The following is a 19,732-nucleotide window of genomic DNA, read 5'->3' as shown; positions in this document are numbered from 1 at the left end:
GTTTTTAAACATTTGAATTCATTGTCAGTTTTTAAATATTGGGAGATTTAGTATAAGAATTTAGACATCAGATTTCCCTTTTAAAATTGGAAGGCCTATCAATGTTGAGCCGTATTCCTACAAGGCAACAATTGGCAGTTAAGTGGCTACCTCCTTTAGATTGGCCATGTACTGTTGTTTCCCCCTATATAGCCACCCTGGCCATTGTTTACATTTCTTTTTTGCCCCTTATAGGCATTTGAGTTTATGATCTCTTATTAGAGTTTAAATTAGTTCTCATTTTTGTGTCCTTCATCTTTGAGATTTCAGAGTATTTACTCTGTAAGACAGCTACTGTTAGCTACTAATTGAAAAGGGGTGGATGTCTTGGATTTTCTCCTATGTTTCTCCAGTAGTTTGAATGGAGAGAAGATAGTTTTTATGCTTCAGATGTTAAACTAAAGGATTTGCCCTGGTGTTAGGTAGAGCATAATAGTTAAGAGACTTAAGAGTCTGGCTGCTTCGATTTGAATCCTGGCTCTTTTGTTAACTAGATGGATGATCTTAGGCAACTCAGCTTCTCTTCAGCCTTGATTTTTTTTTCATCTGTAAAATGGGTTTGTTTTGAGGCATAAAGGAGATAATTCATGTAAATAATTTAGTATTGTGCCTAGTACTTAAAGTGCTCACATTTTAGCTGTTACTAGTTTAATATAAAAATGCTAATAGATGTCTTTCAAAATTTTTTTCTCTTTTAGCCAAATGATTTTTCAGTATCACTAAAAGCACAAGGGAAAAACAAGCATTTTAAAGTCCAACTAAAAGAGACTGTCTACTGCATTGGGCAGCGTAAATTCAGCACCATGGAAGAACTTGTAGAACATTACAAAAAGGCACCAATTTTTACAAGTGAACAAGGAGAAAAATTGTATCTTATCAAGCATTTATCATGATACTGCTGACCAGAAGTGACTGCTATACAGTTGTAATTCGTCATGTGAAGACTGAGAAAATATCAGTCCAGTCATGCTTGATTGGAAATTGCTGTTTCTAACTCTATATGAAAATTGACTATAATACATAAGTATTTTTATTATAACTCAGTTCATACATATATACTACATATGCCAAACATCTGCATAGAGCAATTCCTTATCCTTGGTCTTCTGTTTTATTTTTTTTTTTTGCTCTTTTTCTCTTCGCTTCTAATATTAAGGTTTTATATTTTGAAAAAATGATGCAAATTGAAAGTCTTTATATGGAAGAATTTCTTTATTGCCTTTCCTTTATTTCCTTGTAAGGGCACCACCTTAGTTACTTCTGCAATGGTTCTCTTCATATAAAATTATTATATCAATTATATCAATATATGGCATATGCTAAAATAAATTTCTTGGAGAGTTGTTAATCTTTTCTGTGACTAAATAGCAATAATAAATGGAAAATTAGAAATTATTTTCAGGTATTATATTTGTCACAAGCCATTGTAAATATCAAGTATGTTGTGTCTGTCATTATTTTCCAAAATTCGTTTGTTTTCAGTGTAAAGCAAAACATACGGGACATAGGTTAGAAAACATATCTTGTACAATTTAAATTTACAACTGTTGGAAACAAAAATCTGTAAATTCCTAAGTTTTTTTTTGTTTTTTTTTGGTGCTTCTCTCTCATCTGGTTATTCAAGAGAACAAAACAGTCTCTGAGATATTTAGCTTTTCAAACTGTAAATGGATGCTCTAGTGTTATTTTTTTCCCCTAGTGTTATTTTACCAAAGCATCTTATTTTTGAATATGTTATATCTGTGTCAATATGAAAAAAGCTATGGCCAAAGTTTGAAGAAGTAAGAGGCAATGAGATACTTGGTTCTCCCCAACCCCACCAAAAAAAAAAATCAATAATTATCAGGCATAGTATTTCTGCTATTCTCATTTTCTTCTTTCAGCTTTGAATTTTATTGACTGGGACACTAAAATTGATGTATACCTGAGGAAAAGATGTGATGTGCTAATGGTAAGGGAAAATTATTTTTAGAATCTTATATTTTCAGATGCTTCTATTAAGTTTTTGTTTATCAAGCAGAAGTTTGGGTGTATGGATGAGAGGCTACTGTAGCGTATTTAATCTATTTCTATACATCACAGAAGAAAACCAGTTATACTTTATGGTCACAGCTTTTCCCCCCACTATAAATTCTGGAGATTTAATTTAAGCAAAGTACTTTCAATATTTTAATAGAAAATACTTACTAAAACCACATAACTTAGTAAATAGTAGAAAGTCATGAGATTTTAAAAAATTTCCCCAATGCTGCCTACGCAAATGAATGTTTCCATTCTTTAATATGTTATGAACAGACATTTAAGACACCAGAATTACTGATTCTAAAATTGAAGTTGTCTAATTCATGAGGTTTTTGACTTTGGTTTTTTTAAATTTGTTTTATTTTAAATGTTTTTTTAATTCTCTAAATCTTCAGATCATTTAAAGACTTACATTGCCACTGGGTGGCAGCCCTGACTTCTCTCACTAAGCAATAGGAGTTAGCAAATATAGACATTGTACAATTTTCTGTCTTCATTACATCTGCTTTTAAATCCTTTTAGTTCATATTTCATTATCTTTCTCAGCCCCCTTTGTTTATTAAGATGATTATTAGTAGGCAAGTTTAATGGAAACAAAAGTCATGTATTCTTACCTTTTTTGCTGTAAAATCACTTGAATATAAATTGAGGAAAATAGTTTTAAAGTAGTTGTAAAATGACTAGGTAGCAAACATCTTCTTAATCTTAAACAAACATTTGATGATGCTTTCTTTTTATTTTCCACCTCTTTGTGGTCCCCACCCCCCAGTCTTCCTTATTTAAAAAATGGATTATTTGTTTAAAAAAAAGGAGAGGAGCAACTCAATTACTACTTTGTATCACAGACATGAGCTATTTATAGCAAACCCTGCAGAGCTGATGTTAAGGATTTTGAGAAAGTAGCTAGGAATGGAGTATCACTGGAAGCAGAATGCATATTTCTGTGCCATAATTAGATTTATAATAACTAGGGAATTCCTAGATAGTCCTTGTGTGCCAATAATAGCTATTGTGTGCTCCTCCTATTATGTGATGAAACCTCACTGGGAACTACTTAATTTTCTACTTCAACATTTTATCAATTTTTTAAAAGTCTTAAAACCAATCTTTACATCAATGACTGTTTTTTAAAAGCATGAATTAATTTTCTTAAGAACTAGAACCATCTTAGAAAACATCTACATAGCTAGCTAGTAGCAGGACTTGTATTAGAAACCTTATTCCCAGCCTGATACACTCTATATTGTGACACATTGGCTTCTCTGTGCTTGTTTTTAGACAAGGAGGAAAGTCCTGGGAAGAGCAGTATTACAGTAGTTTTCTTCCACCTGTGAGGAGATGCTTAACTATCAATTTAAATATTCATAACACACATAACCCTGCCCAACCCACTTCTACAAATAACTTCTCCAAAATCTTGGAAGAAGGTTTTTCAGAACTTTATATAAACTCAGTAACAAAAAGCTATTGCTGCTGTATCTGTTATTTGGTCATAAGTCCTTAAGTTCAGCTGAATACATATTCACAAACATATATTACACGTCTTTGACTATACACAGTAACACAGGCACCTGGCACTATTAAAGATGGTGTGTCACAGACATATCACTTAAAATCAGAAGGCCTAAGTGCAATCAACTGCCATTGCTGGAAGAATAAAAAGCCTAGCAGATGAGCAACTTGGATTGTTAGAATGATGTTATCCTCATAGATATGTGGATAGATCAGTGGCACATAAGTTATCTCCAGTGTTAATGCTTTAATTCTATCATCTAATCCAGAGATTGCGAGAAGCAGGGCCACTACTGTCTGTGTAGGTACATTGTGAGAATTAGGAAAAGGCACCTTCTTCTCTGGGCAAGCCCGGCCACTTTTTTTGCTGTTGAGAAGTCCAAAATTTACCACCACTACCCTTCTCCCATCTTGCAAGGTGCCCTGTTCAGGATACAGCCAATACAGTTCAACCCACAATGCTTAAAAAAGTAATGGTTAACATTTTAAAATTGGGAGATTTCACATAAAATCCAGAGTTCTGCTTTCCCCTGAAAAATGAGAAGCTGATAATACTAAATTTGAATTCCCAGAAGGCATCAGATGGTATGGATGCTTCCCGTATTTTTACCAATGCATATGGTTAAAAACAAAATTAAAAGTGTAAAAAAGGCTCTTTCCCAGCCTTTATTCCCCCTTAGTTCAAGTCTCCAAATGTAGTTACTGTTACTCCCTGTTTTTCCTATAACTTGGAGTTATCTGGAAACTTACCATTTTGCAGAAATGCTTCAGGTGCAATGTCCAAATCAATAAATTAGGAATGTAGCATTTCAGCATGCTTTAACTTTTCCACTTTAATATTTTGCTAGAAGAAAAGGAAATCCTTTGTAATCCTGTATTTATATACATCCTTTAACTGTTTTCGAATGGCTTCACAACTGAGGTTGCTTCTAACTTAAAGTACATTTGATACAGGATAGATGACATCCTCATTTTATGTTTTGAACAGCATCCAGTGAACTTTTTGAAAATGCCATATTACTGCTTCTGGGGAAAACCTGTATTTTATTCTACTGCAAGGCAAGGTAGGAAGCTCCTCTCTTCTGATAAACTGGTTCTATTGGTTTAGCAAGTTTATATGACTCAACTCTGTCATCTTCTAAACTCTTACAGACCAAGCATGCTGTGCATACTCCACACCCTAGTTTTTTGCTGTTGACCTAAAACCAAATGACCAAAGAAATATATTTTTCTTGTTTACTAATGAGGGGTTCTTGTGATTTGAAAGTATACAGTTTGCTGAGACTTGTTTGTTTAATGAGTAGAACATAAACTGGGCTTGGTGAGGTTTTGAAGAGCAGGAGGAGGAGTTTTTGTTATTATTGGCGGTGTTCACGAAGGTAAATGTTTTAAACCACAGTGTCTTTTTGAGGGTATGTTTGTTGGCTGGAGCACTTTCATTATCTCAAATACTTCAGAATTGGCCTGATGCCTACAAAGGATTCACACAAACTTTTAGTTTACCAATCGGACTGGCTGATTTTCTAAATGTTTCCACTCAAATTACTTTTTTAAGCTGTTTTTAAAGCTTCAGGGAAAGCTGGTCTCAGTATTTTGAAATAATGTTGCAAATTTTATTTGTAGTTATAACTACAAAGAAGACAAAGAGTACTCAATTTCCTCTCCATGTTTTCTTGTACCTCGGTGGAATGATAATGACTCTCGAACAGGAAGACAAGCATAAATAGACAATTAAGAATAGACATCTAAGGTAGTTAAGGTATTTAGTTGCTTTAAATCTCTAGGCTCAGAAGCTATGTAGAACATTTGGAGATAGCTTTCAGGAAATTATGGAGACAGGTGGAGTCCAGAATGAGACTAAAGTGTTGTCTGTTTTAGGTTAAATACCGGAATGGTTATTAAATTTGTTTTTTTTTTGAGCATTTGTAGAAGAAATTAGTGATCCCTGAATAAGCATGTCTTTTCTTGGAACAAGTAATGCCAAACATTTACTTGTTTTGATATGGTTTCTAGACTGTAGATAAGGGCGATGTTGTAGAAGAAAACAAGTACTGATTTCATCAGCGCATATGCTAATCACTTGGCGTCAAGATGAGAAAAATACTTTTTGAATGGTTATATCTATGTATATGGTTTTGTGTCTTTGTTTTGCTTTTGGAGATACTTGTCCTTCAACCAACCATCCAACCACCTCATGTCAAATGTTTGATTGCGTAGGTGCCAGACTGTTCTAACGTAGCAAAATGATAGTGAAGAAAATGGACAAATTTGTCCAAAAACTGTCCTAAAACTTTCATTTCTAGTGATGTAATGCCTAATGGAGAAGTGCTATGAAGAAAAAACAGAGCAAGATGAGGAGGTCGGAGAGTGAGAGTGGGGTGTTAATTTATATAGGATGGTTGGAGGCCTCATAAAACAGACTGAGCATATTGTGTGCTTCACTTAATAGAATCAGTGATGACTAGGATTAAACCAGTGAATGACTGAAAATACAGCAATCAAAATCATTTGAAAATTATTAAGATCTTCACTATTACAGAGCATTGTTTCTGGTTTTCAAATTTTAGAATTGAATAAAATGGTATTTGTTTTATTTAAACACGGAACTTTTAACTACAAAGGACTATTCTGAATAAGGCTTGATTCTACATCTTAAGAGAAGTTGTTGGGAAATGTCACAGAAAAGAATCAGTTATAACTACAGGAAGGAGGGCAGTTTGACAGACTTAAGGGTTTTAATTCATCACCCCCTAAGGAAAGAATTGAGGTTAAGGAGGTTAAATTCCTGATGTTCTGCACTGGTGCCAGACAATAAACGAGGCAGGAAATTGAAGAAGAAAATAATGTTCAGAGGAGGTTGAAAAAGGGCTGTAAGAACCCTGAAAACCAGAGCTTGAAAGTGTGTGAAAGTTACATCTGGAGCAGACTCAGTGGAAGCGGGAGTTAGAAAAATCTATGACAAGGAGAATTCCACTGTTTAAATACACTGTGTTACTTCCAGAAAAAAAATATAATAGTAATAATTTAGACAGTGGGTTACAATTAAATGTCAGATGTGCTAAAACACAGGACAGATATTTAGGAATCTTGGTAAAGGGAAGAGAACTATTTTGTGTTAAGTAGAGGAAGGAAGGGTTATTGCAATTAACTGACCACGTGGTCTGTGCCAGGGCACCAGGACCTACCCTGCATTTGCACAACCCTAAGAGTGAGTGCCTGAAATTTTGCACCCTTGGTGCCTCCCTTGCTTCATTCTAGTCCCAGCCCTATGGGGCTCAGAGGGCTCGGGATTCTCTTCCTTGACCATCAATCTCCTTTTCCTTCCCCACTCTTTACTTTTCCACAAAAACCTTTAACTCCTTGCTTTTCTTTCTGTAATTAAATATTCAAGCTGCAAATAGTGTAATAGGAAAAAAAATTCCTATTTCTAGACTGTACTTCTTTATGATAGGAAATAGCTTTGTTCTTCCAGCGGTTCATCTTCAGGCATAGGTGACTGATCATCTTCAACTCTGGAAGGCCATGGAAATTAATCTGAGAAGTGCAGCGGAAATTAATCTGAGAAGTGCAGCAACAGGTTAGAGGACAGTTTGGTTTTGGCATGTTGCATTGACAAAATATCACAACCAGCTGATGAGAAAGTGTAGAAAGAGAAGTTCCTCAAAGCCAGAAGAGAAAGGCAAGATCAGAGTCGGGGATCCAGGCAAGGGTAGGGGCTAGCAAGTGAGGCACAGCCCTTCAGAGGTTCTCACCCAGTGGCATGGCCCATGCAGAGGTGGATCGTCTGAGTTCCTTGTTGATTCATGGACCAGTCCTGAGAGGAACTGCCATTCAAAAGCTTGTGGCAGGCAGGTAGCATTACCCCTCAGTGCCCCTAGAGGTGTGCTGAGCCCAGGTCAGAGACTTTCTGCAGTGGCTTGTGAAGGATTGGCAGGCAGTACTGCCTTGTCAACATGGCAACATGTCATGTCAACATGTCATGACAAGTGACAACATGGCTTGTCACTTGTCAAGTGCTGGGCGGGGGCATCTTGACAGGGACCCATGCCCAGGTTGAGCTATCTTAACACCTCAAGGTTTGGTGAACAACTCTCCTTCCTCCCCCATCACATAACTAAATGAGTCTTGTTCTTTCTCCCATTTTCTGTTTACTTTCCTTTTCCTTTTCATCCTCAGTCTGTTTTCCCCTCAACTTTTCCATCCTTGGGCCTTCCCATGCCATTCTCCCAGTTGGAATGCTTAACTGCAAGCACATCTTTCCTATCCAAATCTAAACGGGTACATCCTTGGAATTCCATATTGAGGATTGTCCGTTCTCTAAAGCCTTTGCTGATCTCCTAGATCACTAACTCTTTTACGTCCCTCAGACACATTGTGAGCCCTCCTTCGATACTAATTGGGAGGTAGTAAGGTGAGTGAAAAGAACTTGGAGTTAGGCAGATCTCTGTTGGAATTCCTGTCTCCATCCCTGACTGGCTCTGGGATCTACAGTAAATAAACTTCAGATGTGTCCTCATCTGAAAAGTTGGGAATCAAATTTTATCAATACCTTGCAAGTCTGTCGTATAATATATGGAAATGTGTATAGAGTGCAGGGATCAAGGAGAGGATGCAGCAAGTGTCCTTGACCTTGATGTAGTTAAAAGATATACAGCGAATACTTATTGTATATTTACTTTGCCAGATTCTGTTCTAAGTGTACCATTTCATATAATCCTCACAACAACCCTACGAATTAGGTACTATTACAGTTGTCTCCAATTTACAGAGGAGGACATTAAAACATTGTTTAAAAGACTTGGCGAAAAAAACACAGTAAGTGGCAGAGCACCAATACCAACCCAGACAGTCTGGCTCCAGAGTCCATGCTTTTAATGACCACCCTCTAATAGGTGTCACCAACTGGAAGCTTTTTTTGCTGATCCAGGGGCCAAAGTGAAAGATGGGCAGCCCACAAAGGGCCAGCCAGTCAGAGCAAATAAACCCTAATGTATTTATTGTTAATATTATTAATATAACAAATGGTTAATACAGCATTTGTGAAGACCTACTGTGTCCTTGGCACTGTGCTAATGTGCTTTGTCTACATTCTTTAATTCCCACAAATATTATGCAAGACATTGTTTTATAAAAATGACGCTCATAGAGTTGCTTTCTTCCCCTTCACATCAAAAGAGCACTACTTTTCCCATCCAATCCTCAGCCTACAACTATCTAGCTTCTGATCCAAGTTCTCCGCTGAAACTCCTCTTACTGAGATTACAAATGACCTTCTAGGTGATGTAAATCCAGGAGACATTTTTTGATAATTTACTCAGTGACTCTTTTCTGCACCCCCCCTGGTGATCACTCCATCCCTCATCATTTCCAGGACCATAGTTTGTTCCAGGACGACCTCTCTGACCTATTTATTCCCCCTATATCTTCCTATGTCATTTTGCTTGTGCTGGTCCTTTAAATGCAGGTCTTCTCCTGGAGCGTATCCACACGTCTCTTTAATCTACATACTCTCCCTGAATGTTCTCACCCACTTGCTGGTCTCAGCTACCAATGAAATGCTGAATGTAGGGGAAGTGGTGCCATACCCTGACACTCATAAACTGAGACAAAGATCATTTGAATATTGGAGACTGCCCCTGCCCATATGAGCACCTCAAAGTCGAGTGTATCAAACTGAACACATGCAGCCTTTTTCTGTACCATTCCCAACCCTGCCTGCCCTGCTCCCACCCCACCTCCTTAACATTATTTAGGTTGGGATGCTGTCATCCACCTAGTTATTCAAACGAACGTGAAAATCATGTTTGCCTCCTCCTCCGCCAATCCACTCAACATCTAGGAGCTGTCAATTCTACCTCCATCATTTGAATTTAGTCACTTCTCTCTACAGACATGGGAAAACCTAGTGGAAGCCAGCATCTCTCAACTGGCTGACCCACATCCCTCCCTTCTGGCCCACCTGCCTCCAGTCTGGCCGCTTCCACGATTTTCTCTACCCTAGTCATAAATTTTTTAAAGCTCAAATACAGGGAATGACAGATTAGATTTGAGCTTTTAACCATCATTGCCTCAGGATAAACTCTGAGCTCCTCAACAAGGCATTCAAAGCTCTCTCTTGAATCCTGTTTTTGTCTACCTTCGAGCCCCATTTCTTGCCACTCCAACCTTGCTCTCCAGTTGCATCAAACTTATCGTGGTTTCCCAAACACGCTATGGCTGGCTGACTGATTTTTTTCAGCATTTAATACTCAGCCCAAAGTCACCTCCAAGAAGTCTTCTCTGAACCCCCAGGCTGGGTTAGGTGTTTCTCTTTAATGCTCCTTTATTCCCTTGTGAATATTTCTGTCACTTCATTTTCAGTATTGATTTGTGACTATTCTCATGTCCATTTTCTCCACTAGGTTTTGGTTGAGGGCAGGAACTATCGAATTCCCAGGATCTAGTACATAATAAAAGCCCTTAGTGAATGTCTGTTGAATGAATAAATAAGTAACTTTCCCAAGGTTATATTGCAAATAAATTCTGACACTGGAACCAAATGTGTTGCACTCTAAAATTCATGTTCTTTCCACTGAGGCGTTTGCACACGTGGAGTGTTTAGAGTCTAAAAAACTGACATTTTAAGGGGCCAAACCCTACCATAAGATTTTCCTTCCAATTTAAAAAATTTAAATAAAGTTTTCAATAATAATTTCACATGGTTCAGTAATCAAACAATATAAAAAGATAACAGCACCCACAATAATTGAAAGCAGGGTCTTGAGATATTAGTACATCTGTGTTCAGTGCAGCATTATACTCACAATAGCTAAAACGTGGAAGCAAATCAAGTGTCCATCAATGGATGAATGGATAAGCAAAATGTATATGGACTATTTTTCAGCCTTAAAAAGGAAGGGAATTCTGCCATATACTACAAAATGGGCAAAACTTGAGGACATTATGCTAAGTGAAATAAGTAAGTCACAGAAAGACAAGTACTGCATGATTCTACTTATATGAGGTACTTAGAGTAGTCAAAATCATAAAGAGAAGTATAATGGTGGTTTCCAGGAGAGGGGAGAAGGCGGAGTTATTGTTTAATGGATATAGAGTTTCAGTTTTACAAAATGAAAAGAGTTACATGGACCGATGGTGGTAATGGTTGTACAACAATTTGGATGTATTTGATACCACTGAACTGTATACTTAAAAATGGTTAAGATGGTAAATTTATGTGTATTTTACCACAATAAAAACAATTTTTTAAAATCCCCAAACAAACAAAAGGTAGTGGAAAGAGTCTCGTTCCCATTTTTGTCCTCTGTCTTCCTGATTCCCACTCCCTTTGCCCCAAGGTAAACAATCTTGGTAGTTTTCTCTATCTCCTTCCGGGTTTTCTTTTTGCAGATGCAAGCACATATGAAGCTATATATTCTTCACCTCCTGACTCTATAAAAGATATTTAGAAAAAAATTTTTAAACTTCTCTACTTTTTTTGAAGTGGAGATGTAGAAAAACAGCTAATCAGTACCTAGCTTGCATGAACTCACCGGAGAGAGAGTTGGAAGAGAACAGCTATTTGATAAGAAGTTCAGATAATCTTGCCTGCTACTGCCAGGGGTGCCTCTGGAGACCACCAGGGTCCCCCAGAGCAGAGCCTATGATCCAGGTATCTCCCCCATGCAGATTCTTAAGCTTCCCAGTTATCTTTTCTCTGGAACTCTCCTAGGCCACACCCCCTGATGCAACATCTGGGTTTGGGCAGAAAGGAGGGTGCTGCCCAGCCCGCCTCTTCTGAGGTGTCTGGGCTGGCTCCTCTTTCCAGAACAATTCAGGCTTTACAGCGACTCAGACTCAGCTCCAACTTCTGCGTTCCGAAGCAAGGATGGCTGATACGGAAAGAGTGCTTCATTCTGGAAGGAAACAATGTTCCAGGTCAAACTGAGCCTGCCAAACAGAGACCCTCACAATGGTTCTAGAAGAAATCGAGACAAGTCTTATCATGTGGTTTTCCTACGCCTTGATTCCTTGTTTGCTCGTGGGTAAGTATGAATCAGAATACCGCTTACAGTCTGGGACTCAAATATAGGTTAGGAAGGTGAAAAATACTTTCCCAGGGTTTGAGGTTGCAATATATGCATAGAACATCTTATGTCTGTTTTTGAAAAGGTTTCTCACCTCCTAATCCTCCATCCCCACAGAGAAAAGACCTGCATTCTGTTTAGAAATCTCTCAGTGTCCACAGAACAATCTAGGAAGATAAAGCATCAGAAAAATCGTTTAAAGGTTAGCAGAGATCCATGTATTTTGTTATTTATCTTATTATTTAGTTTTAAAAGCCAAAACATAGTTATTATCTCAGTCTTTCTGTGTGTGCCTCAGAGATGTTCACTGTAAGGACAGGTTTAAGTAAAGATTCTAACAAAATACATGTGAATAGAAAGACATAATTTGCAACCTTAATATTGGGTACAAGATTTATGAAAATTGGAATTCTCTCCTGGTCACTTCAGAAAAGGTAGCAGTCAGGTACTCCATACCATCTTAAAAAGTATTTGGTTTGGGGCATTTTGCCTGCCAGTAAGATTACATAATTATCTCTGCTCCATTCTGGCTGCTTGCACCTACATGTTATTGTTCTGAAATCGCAGCTTTCACTTTTGATGTTTCTTCCTGTCAACTAACATTTAAAAGAAATTTCTAATTTGAATACACCAAGGTCCTAGGCACTTTGCAGTGTCTGTGGGTGTCTTGAGTACTTTCTTTTTTTTAACACTGAGAACTAATTATTCTACTTAGTTTAAATCAGGTAACAAATCGGTGCCGAGGTGATTAGCAAATGTTTAGAGCTGACTTAAACATCAAATATATGCCTGTGTAGCTCAAAACCCTTCACAACTGTATGTCTCAGCACATGATGAGCAAATTTGCTGTTTGTTTCATGACACATCATATTTAGACCCCAATCCTATTTCTCACTACTCCTTGAAAACAAGTATGGGCCACAGGTGGCTGCTGTCTTCACAGCTGGCGCATCACCCACCCCCCCCATTTCCTCCTCCTGGTCTTTATTGTAGTTCTTTCCCTCAGAAGCTCCCTCGCCAGTCCTTACCCCATCCCAAACCCGTCCTCCCATCATCATTCCAGATGGGTCCCTGCTCCTGCAGACCCTTCCCAGACCTCTCTCCTTTGATCCTTGACCCCATGTACTCTGTTTCAGTGGGTTGTTTCTGTTTCCTGCACTGGCCTGAAGGCAGGGCCTAGGCATCTTTCCTGGCGTCCCCACAGCCCCTAGCATAGGCTCAGCATGTTAGCTGATTGGTTAGTTACTTGATTCATTGATTAGTTGGTGGCACAAACAAGTTGCTAGGAAAACGCTCCTCCACTAAGCTAAAGGGAGAAGACGGGGTGGCCAAATGAGAAGGGGAAAGGCCAGCATATTTTTCCTGATTTTTTTTTTAATTGAGGTATAACTGACATATGACATTATATTAGTTTCAGGTGTACAACATAATGATTTGATATTTGTATGTACTGTGAAGTGGTCACTGTAATAAGTCTAGTTAACAGCTGTCACCATACAAATTTTTTCTTCTTGTGATGAAGACTTAAGATCCACTTTCTTAGCAATTTTCAAATATGCAGTATAGTAACTATAGTCACCATGCTATACATTACATCCCCATGATTTATTTATTTTATAACTGGAAATTTACACTTTTTGATCCCCTTCACCCATTTTTTAATTTGACATTTTCTTCAATGAGGTAGTCCAGTCTTTTAAGCCTTTTCCTGAAGACTCCTATTTCAAGTAGACCTGGAGGTGAGTACTCTTCTGACACCTGTAAACTTACACAGAAATAAAAACAACAAACAAAAAACTACAACAACCATCCCTGTCCCCCTCCACCACCCACCCAAAAAAAAAAAAAAAAAAAGCAACCAAAAAAAACCCACCAGTGGTAGAAGCCACAAGGATGTCAGAGCGAGAAAGACCTGTGTGTGAGTTTTGACTTTTATCACTTGCTCGCTCAGTGAATATATTTCTTATCACTTCAGTTTCCTTATCTGCAAATTGGTCAAAATAGCTACCTTTCAGTTGGGAGGTGTCAAACGAGATTATGAAAACAAAGGCACTCTGAAGATGTTACTTTTCATCTGTTGGTTATGCAAACCGATGGTGGTGTCAGCAGTTATTTGCTTTAGCTGAGGTTGCCTTTATGCAATTTTGACCATTTACTCTGGACTGTGTAGGAGCCTGCAATGATTTCTGCAATGTCTAAATGAACTTCTACTACTTACTCTAGATCCTTGGGACAGATGGGTAGAGGTCTTGCTCTCTTTTACAGAATTTATTTGCCTTGCCCTGTCCCTTTCAAATAATAGTGTGTAATTCAGGAAACTGATTCCCACTACCAATAATAATAATAATAGTAATAATAACAGCAATAATAACAGCGACAGTGACCATCGCAACTGCCATTTATGACCGCACACTGTGCTCTGGATTAGCAAAAATATTCTCTTGACATCTCACATCAATCCTGCAAGGTAGGTGATATAACCCCCATTTTATACACTAGGAAAGAGAGGCTCAGAGAGGTTCAGCTATTTGCCCAAGCGTATGCATCTAATAAGTGGGAGAACTGGGATTTGACTCTGGTTCTGTTGGCTACAGAGCCTGTGCCCTTTGTACTTCTCTGCAGAAGAAGCTGAGACATTGAAGCAGGCCAGAGAAAGTTTGGAAGGACAAAGCAAAAGGAATAAAGAAGATGTTGCTGTGTTTTCTGACACATTTGCCATAAGGGCTGTTGGAAGTAAAGGTGGCAGAACAGAGCCCAAACGAGGGGAACTGACAGCAGACACAGTGAGGGGAAGCCAGCATGGTGATTCCAGGGAGGAGATGCAAGGGGTTCTGCCTGGGAAATGTGCCCAGGGGCTTTGTGGTGGGCATAAACCTCAGAATGACACAAAGGTCTAATGTGAGATAGGAATTCGGGGGGAAAAATCAGGCTGAGGCTAATTTCACTAAGGAGCCAAGACTTGGTTCACCTGTTTCGTTTTCATTCATTCTGTATTTCTGAGCGCCTGCTGTGTGCCACGTTCTGGGTGGTTAGATATGAACAAAACAGTGTTTTCTGTCTGCAGGGAACATAAGAACCTGCTGGGAAATACACCTAATTCTTTAGGGGTTTCTCATTCATAGTTTATTATTATTATTATTATTGAGGTATAGTTGATTTATAATGTGTTAATTACTGCTGTATGGCAGAGTGATTCAGTTATACATACATATATATATATATATATATATATATATACATATTCTTTTTTATATTCTTTTCCATTATGGTTTATCCCAGGATATTGGATATAGTTCTCTGTGCTACACAGTAGGACCTGTTTATCCATTCTATATATAAAAGCTTACATCTGCTAACCCCAGCCTCCCACTCCATCCCTTCTCCCAACCCCCTCCCCCTTGGCAACCATCAGTCTGTTCTCTATGTGCATGATTCCATTTCTGTTTCATAGATTGGTTCATTTGTGTCATATTTTAGATTCCACATATAAGTGATATCATATATCGTTCATAGTTTTAACTGTCTTTCAGGTACCTGAAGTAAGGTCTAGATCAGTGGTTCTCAATCTCAAGTGCATGTTGGAATTAACTGGAGAGCTTTTAAAAGTACAAATGCCAGGATTTCACAGCCAGAGGTCTGATTTAACTAATCTAGGGTGCTGCCTGGTCTTTGGGATTTTTCAAAACTTCCTGGGTGGGGCTCCTTAGAGAAGTGGTTTATTCCATAACTGGGAAGAGAAAATAGAAGTTTGGAACATCTTGTGGTAAGGAAGGAAGTGCTCAAAAAAGGATGGGGCCCAAAATGCAACAAGGATCCTGGATTAGATCCTGGAATGAGAAAAGGACATTAGTGGAAGATTTGGCAAAATCCAAATAAAGTTTGGAGTTTAGTTAATAGTAATGTACAATGTTAGTTTCTTAGTTTTGACAAATATATTGTGACTATATAAGATGTTAGCATTAGGGGAAGCTGAGTGAAGGGTGTACAGGAACTCTGTGTACTTACTGTCTGTGTTTTTTCCCTATAAATCTAAAATTGTTCTAAAAATTAAAAGTCTATTAATAAAAATAACATGAAAAAAGAGAGTGAGAGATGGGAGTAAGTCAAAAGGACACAAAACCCAAAAAAGCTCCCAATGGCCAAAGCTGGAACGATTTGAGTAACAAATAACGATAGGGCTTCCCTGGTGGCGCAGTGGTTGAGAGTCCGCCTGCCGGTGCAGGGGACACGGGTTCGTGCCCCGGTCCGGGAAGATCCCACATGCTGCGGAGCGGCTGGGCCCGTGAGCCATGGCCGCTGAGCCTGCGCGTCCGGAGTCTGTGCTCCGCAACAGGAGAGGCCACAACAGTGAGAGGCCCGTGTACTGAAAAAAAAACAAAAAACAAAAAAAAATGATAGAATAAAATAAATTTCTATTACAAATGGTGGAGAAGGAAGAGCTATTTCTTACAGAATTCCAGTTAACACATAGAAAATCACAACACATCGCAGCAATGATTGTTGCAAGTAATATCCACCAATAAACACAAAATTTAATGGATGGAAGTTGGGGGAGAAAGAATATTTGCATAGTGTCACAGTATCTCCCCTAAGTTATTTATTAATTATAAAGGGGAAAATGGTCATTTTATAGTGAAGACACCACCTTAACCAAGTAGTCAAGGTAAACACCACCGGTAATAAGACATAGTAACATCATGTATTCCCTGTGAGTATGTGCCAAAAATGCACAACCTTAATCAAATCATGAAAAAACATCAGACAAACCCAAACTGAGAAATGGTCTAGAAAACAACTGACCAGTACCCGTCAAAAATGTCAAGGAAGGATTGAGGACAGATCGAAGAAGACTAAGTATAGATATGACAACTAAATGTGGGATTCTGGATTGGTTCCTGAAAAAAAGGAAGGAAAGAAAGGAAGGAAGGCAGGCAGGAAGGAAGGAAGACTTTAGGGGAAAAAAATTGGTGAAATTCGAATAAATACTGAGGCTTCATTATTGATATTGGGCCAATGTTAATATCTTCCTTTTCATATTTGTACTGTGGTCATGTACATCTGGAAGGCTGAATGAAGGGTATATGGGAGCTCTCTGTACTATTTTTGCAGCTCTTCTGTAAGTCTGAAATTATTTCAAAATAAAACTTAAAAAAAACACCCACAAAAAGCCACCTCCCCAGTAATTCTCATGGGCAGCCAAGGTTGAGAACCATTTAGAACTCTATATACCAGTGCTTCTCAAACTTTAATATGCTTATGAATTACCTGGGGGATCTTGTTAAAATGCACTTTCTGGTTCTGTAGGGCACAGCTTGCAGCCTGAGAGTCTGCATTTCTAATAAGCTCCTGGGTATTGTGATGCTGCTGATCCAAAGACCATACTTTAAGATCCTGAAGCAGTAGATCACTTTCCTGAGGCATGAATTGGTTTGCATACCTTCTGAAGCTGGGGTGGGGCACTAGTTACTTAGGCAGCGAGTGATGCCAGCAACCTGCTTAGCAGCCATGTCCTAGCTCAGCCTTGCTCTTTTCTTCTTCTGGTCACATACAAGGGGATTCTCTTGAAATAATTTACTGTATTCGAGGGAGACATTTTAGGGTATCGTGTCAGTTCATGGTATCAATATCCCCTGAAGTGCAAGCCCCATGGAGTAGTCAGAATGATGGTCCGCCAAAGACATCCACGTTCTAATTCCTGGAACCTGTGGATACATTACCTCTTATGGAAAAAGGTATTTTAAAGATGTGATTAATGTTATGGGATTTTGAGATTAGGAGATTATCCTGGATTATCAGGGTGGGCCCAATCTAATCACATGAGTCCTTCAAAGCTGAGAACCTTTCCTGGATGCAGTGAGAGAGAGATGGGAGGACAGAAAAAGAGGCAGGAGAAATTTGAAGCATGAAAGGGACTCAACCAGCCATTGTTGGCTTTAAAGATGGAGGAAGGAGGAGCCATGCGCAAGAAGGTGGGTGGCCACCAGCAGCTGGGAATGGCAAGAAAACAGTCTCCCCTGGAGCCTGCAGTCCTGCCAGCACCTTGATTTTAGCCCAGTTAGACCTGTGTAAGATTTCTGATCTATGGAACTGGAAAATAATAAATCTGTGTTGTTTTCAGATACTACATTTGCGGGAATTTGTTACAGCAGCAATAGAATACTAATAGGCCGCAAGAAAGAGGGATCAGCTTTGTGAATGCAGCTCTATGCAAAAAGTGTTGCTTAGCTACTTTCTGCCACACTGAGCACCAGAATCTTAAATAGTCACAGTCACCTGGCTCAAGTTTCTATCGGAAACACCCAAGAGGCTCCACCCAGTGGGCCTTCTTGAGATACTGAGTCAGACTGCTAGAACAAGAACAATTTTCTACAGTGACAGGAGCATAACTATTCACAAGGAACCAAACGATTATACAGAAGATATTCCAATATCTTGGTCTAGCTCCGTTGACAGTTCTCATCCAGTGTGGCTGAGAAAATAATTATTCCCAATTTTGCACCCTTCTCTCTGTGGCCAGTAGTCTTTCTTGTTCACACTGTAAGCTTACTCTCCCCTCCTGCCTTGAGTGCATTCTTTGTTTTTGCATTTACTCATGCACATCAGGAAGAGTCTCTATTAACTGGTTTCTTCTACTTGACTTCAATACACATTACTCCTGACTGGTAGATGACATTTCTTGTTAATGAGAATGGTGGGTGGATAACAAAGTTTTCTTTTTCTTTTATTTATTTATTTATTTATTTTTGCGGTATGCGGACCTCTCACTGTTGTGGCCTCTCCCGTTGCAGAGCACAGTCTCTGGACATGCAGGCTCAGCGGCCATGGCTCATGGGCCCAGCTGCTCTGCGGCATGTGGGATCTTCCCAGACCAGGACACGAACCCATGTCCCCTGCATCAGCAGGCGGACTCTCAACCACTGCACCACCAGGGAAGCCCCAAAGTTTTTTTTTTCTCCACTGAATTGTGTTCTCAGGACCACAGTGAGCCTTGTCTAACAACTGGAGGGGATTCACCTATGAAACCCTTCATAGGTGAAAGGAGTCACTTTCAGCTTGGAGTCTGAGCTGAAAATAGACTTCCCTATTTAGTGTCCTAGCATAAAATGGATTTTTCCTCATATAGGGCCACCATGCTTTCTATGTAACCCAATTAAACATCCCCTGGCATCAGTAGTTCATGGGCATTACTGATTTTCCATCTCATTCCCAATGTGTATGTGTGCTACATAAACAACAGCGAAACAAAGATGGAATTTGGAATATATGGTACAAATGGCATAAAGATATTGAAGATGTTGCCTACAGGGCTCAGAAAGAAGCAGTAGTTTTCATTTTAAGACAGGAATGAGACTGAGTATTTTGCCCATAGTGGAGTTAGATTTGGAACTTCACAGGTAGGAGAAGACAGTTACACAAGTGCAAACTGCTGCATAACATAATGGAGGCACCTAAATTTTGGGACATCTCTTGCTGTTGTCCTGCCTGTGTGACCCTCATGAAGAAAGATATACCCAGAAACTCAACCTCAGAGTAGTTGCTTAAATCCTTGATGAGTGCCCTGGTCATTAGGACACCTAATTGTTAGGTCTCCCACCCTAAACAGGTGTCCCTCACTGATTTAATTGACTGCACCTAATTCTACAACTTTACTTTTCTCCTAGGTGCATTTCATCCTGTTTGAATTTATCCTATCATGGTCTTTTAAAATGTATCCTGTCATGCAGATAATCAGAATTAATGCTAAATTTTTAGGTGTGATGACACTATGTTTGTATTTTTTAACTGAAATTTTGTTGAGGTAATTCTAGATTTATTATAAGAAATAATACAGAAAGCCCAGTTTCCCCAATGGTATTTCGCAAAACAGTAGTATAATATCACAACCAGGATATTGACATCATTGATACAATCCACCCGTCTTATTCAGACTTCCCCAGCTTTACTTGCATTCGTTCGAGCGTGTGCTTGTGTGTGTGTGTGTAATAGGTTTGTGTATTTATCACCACAGTCAAGATACTGAACAGTTCCAGTACCACAATGATACTCCTGTTGCCTTTTTAGAACCTCCCCCTACTGTGCCTTTCCCCACTGTT

At 38.9% G+C, this 19,732-nt stretch overlaps 2 protein-coding genes across 8 annotated transcripts in view; both read left to right on the top strand.

Annotated features, from left to right (window-relative positions):
• The window catches only part of NCK1 (NCK adaptor protein 1), an 83,216-nt gene extending 81,782 nt beyond the window's left edge, over window positions 1–1,434 (top strand). For all 3 annotated transcript variants that reach the window (XM_004314857.4, XM_004314858.3, XM_004314859.4), the window contains one exon: window positions 738–1,434. In XM_004314857.4, the coding sequence (XP_004314905.1) occupies window positions 738–932 (195 nt within the window). In that variant the 3' untranslated portion in view covers window positions 933–1,434. The remainder of the gene's footprint in view (window positions 1–737) is intronic.
• A 9,946-nt stretch (window positions 1,435–11,380) lies between these two features.
• The window catches only part of IL20RB (interleukin 20 receptor subunit beta), a 30,994-nt gene continuing 22,642 nt past the window's right edge, over window positions 11,381–19,732 (top strand). For 4 of the 5 annotated variants that reach the window (XM_019934224.2, XM_019934221.2, XM_019934222.2 and 1 more), the window contains exon 1: window positions 11,381–11,597. In XM_019934224.2, the coding sequence (XP_019789783.1) occupies window positions 11,525–11,597 (73 nt within the window). In that variant the 5' untranslated portion in view covers window positions 11,381–11,524. Of the gene's footprint in view, window positions 11,598–11,756; window positions 11,842–19,732 lie in introns of all 5 variants that reach the window. The other variant, XM_019934223.2, reaches the window with a different exon arrangement.

The sequence above is a fragment of the Tursiops truncatus genome, chromosome 4 (genome assembly GCF_011762595.2).
Source record: "Tursiops truncatus isolate mTurTru1 chromosome 4, mTurTru1.mat.Y, whole genome shotgun sequence".
Lineage (NCBI taxonomy): Eukaryota > Metazoa > Chordata > Mammalia > Artiodactyla > Delphinidae > Tursiops > Tursiops truncatus.
The sequence above is the reverse complement of the archived record's forward strand: the minus strand, read 5'-3'. Positions and strand labels throughout refer to the sequence as shown.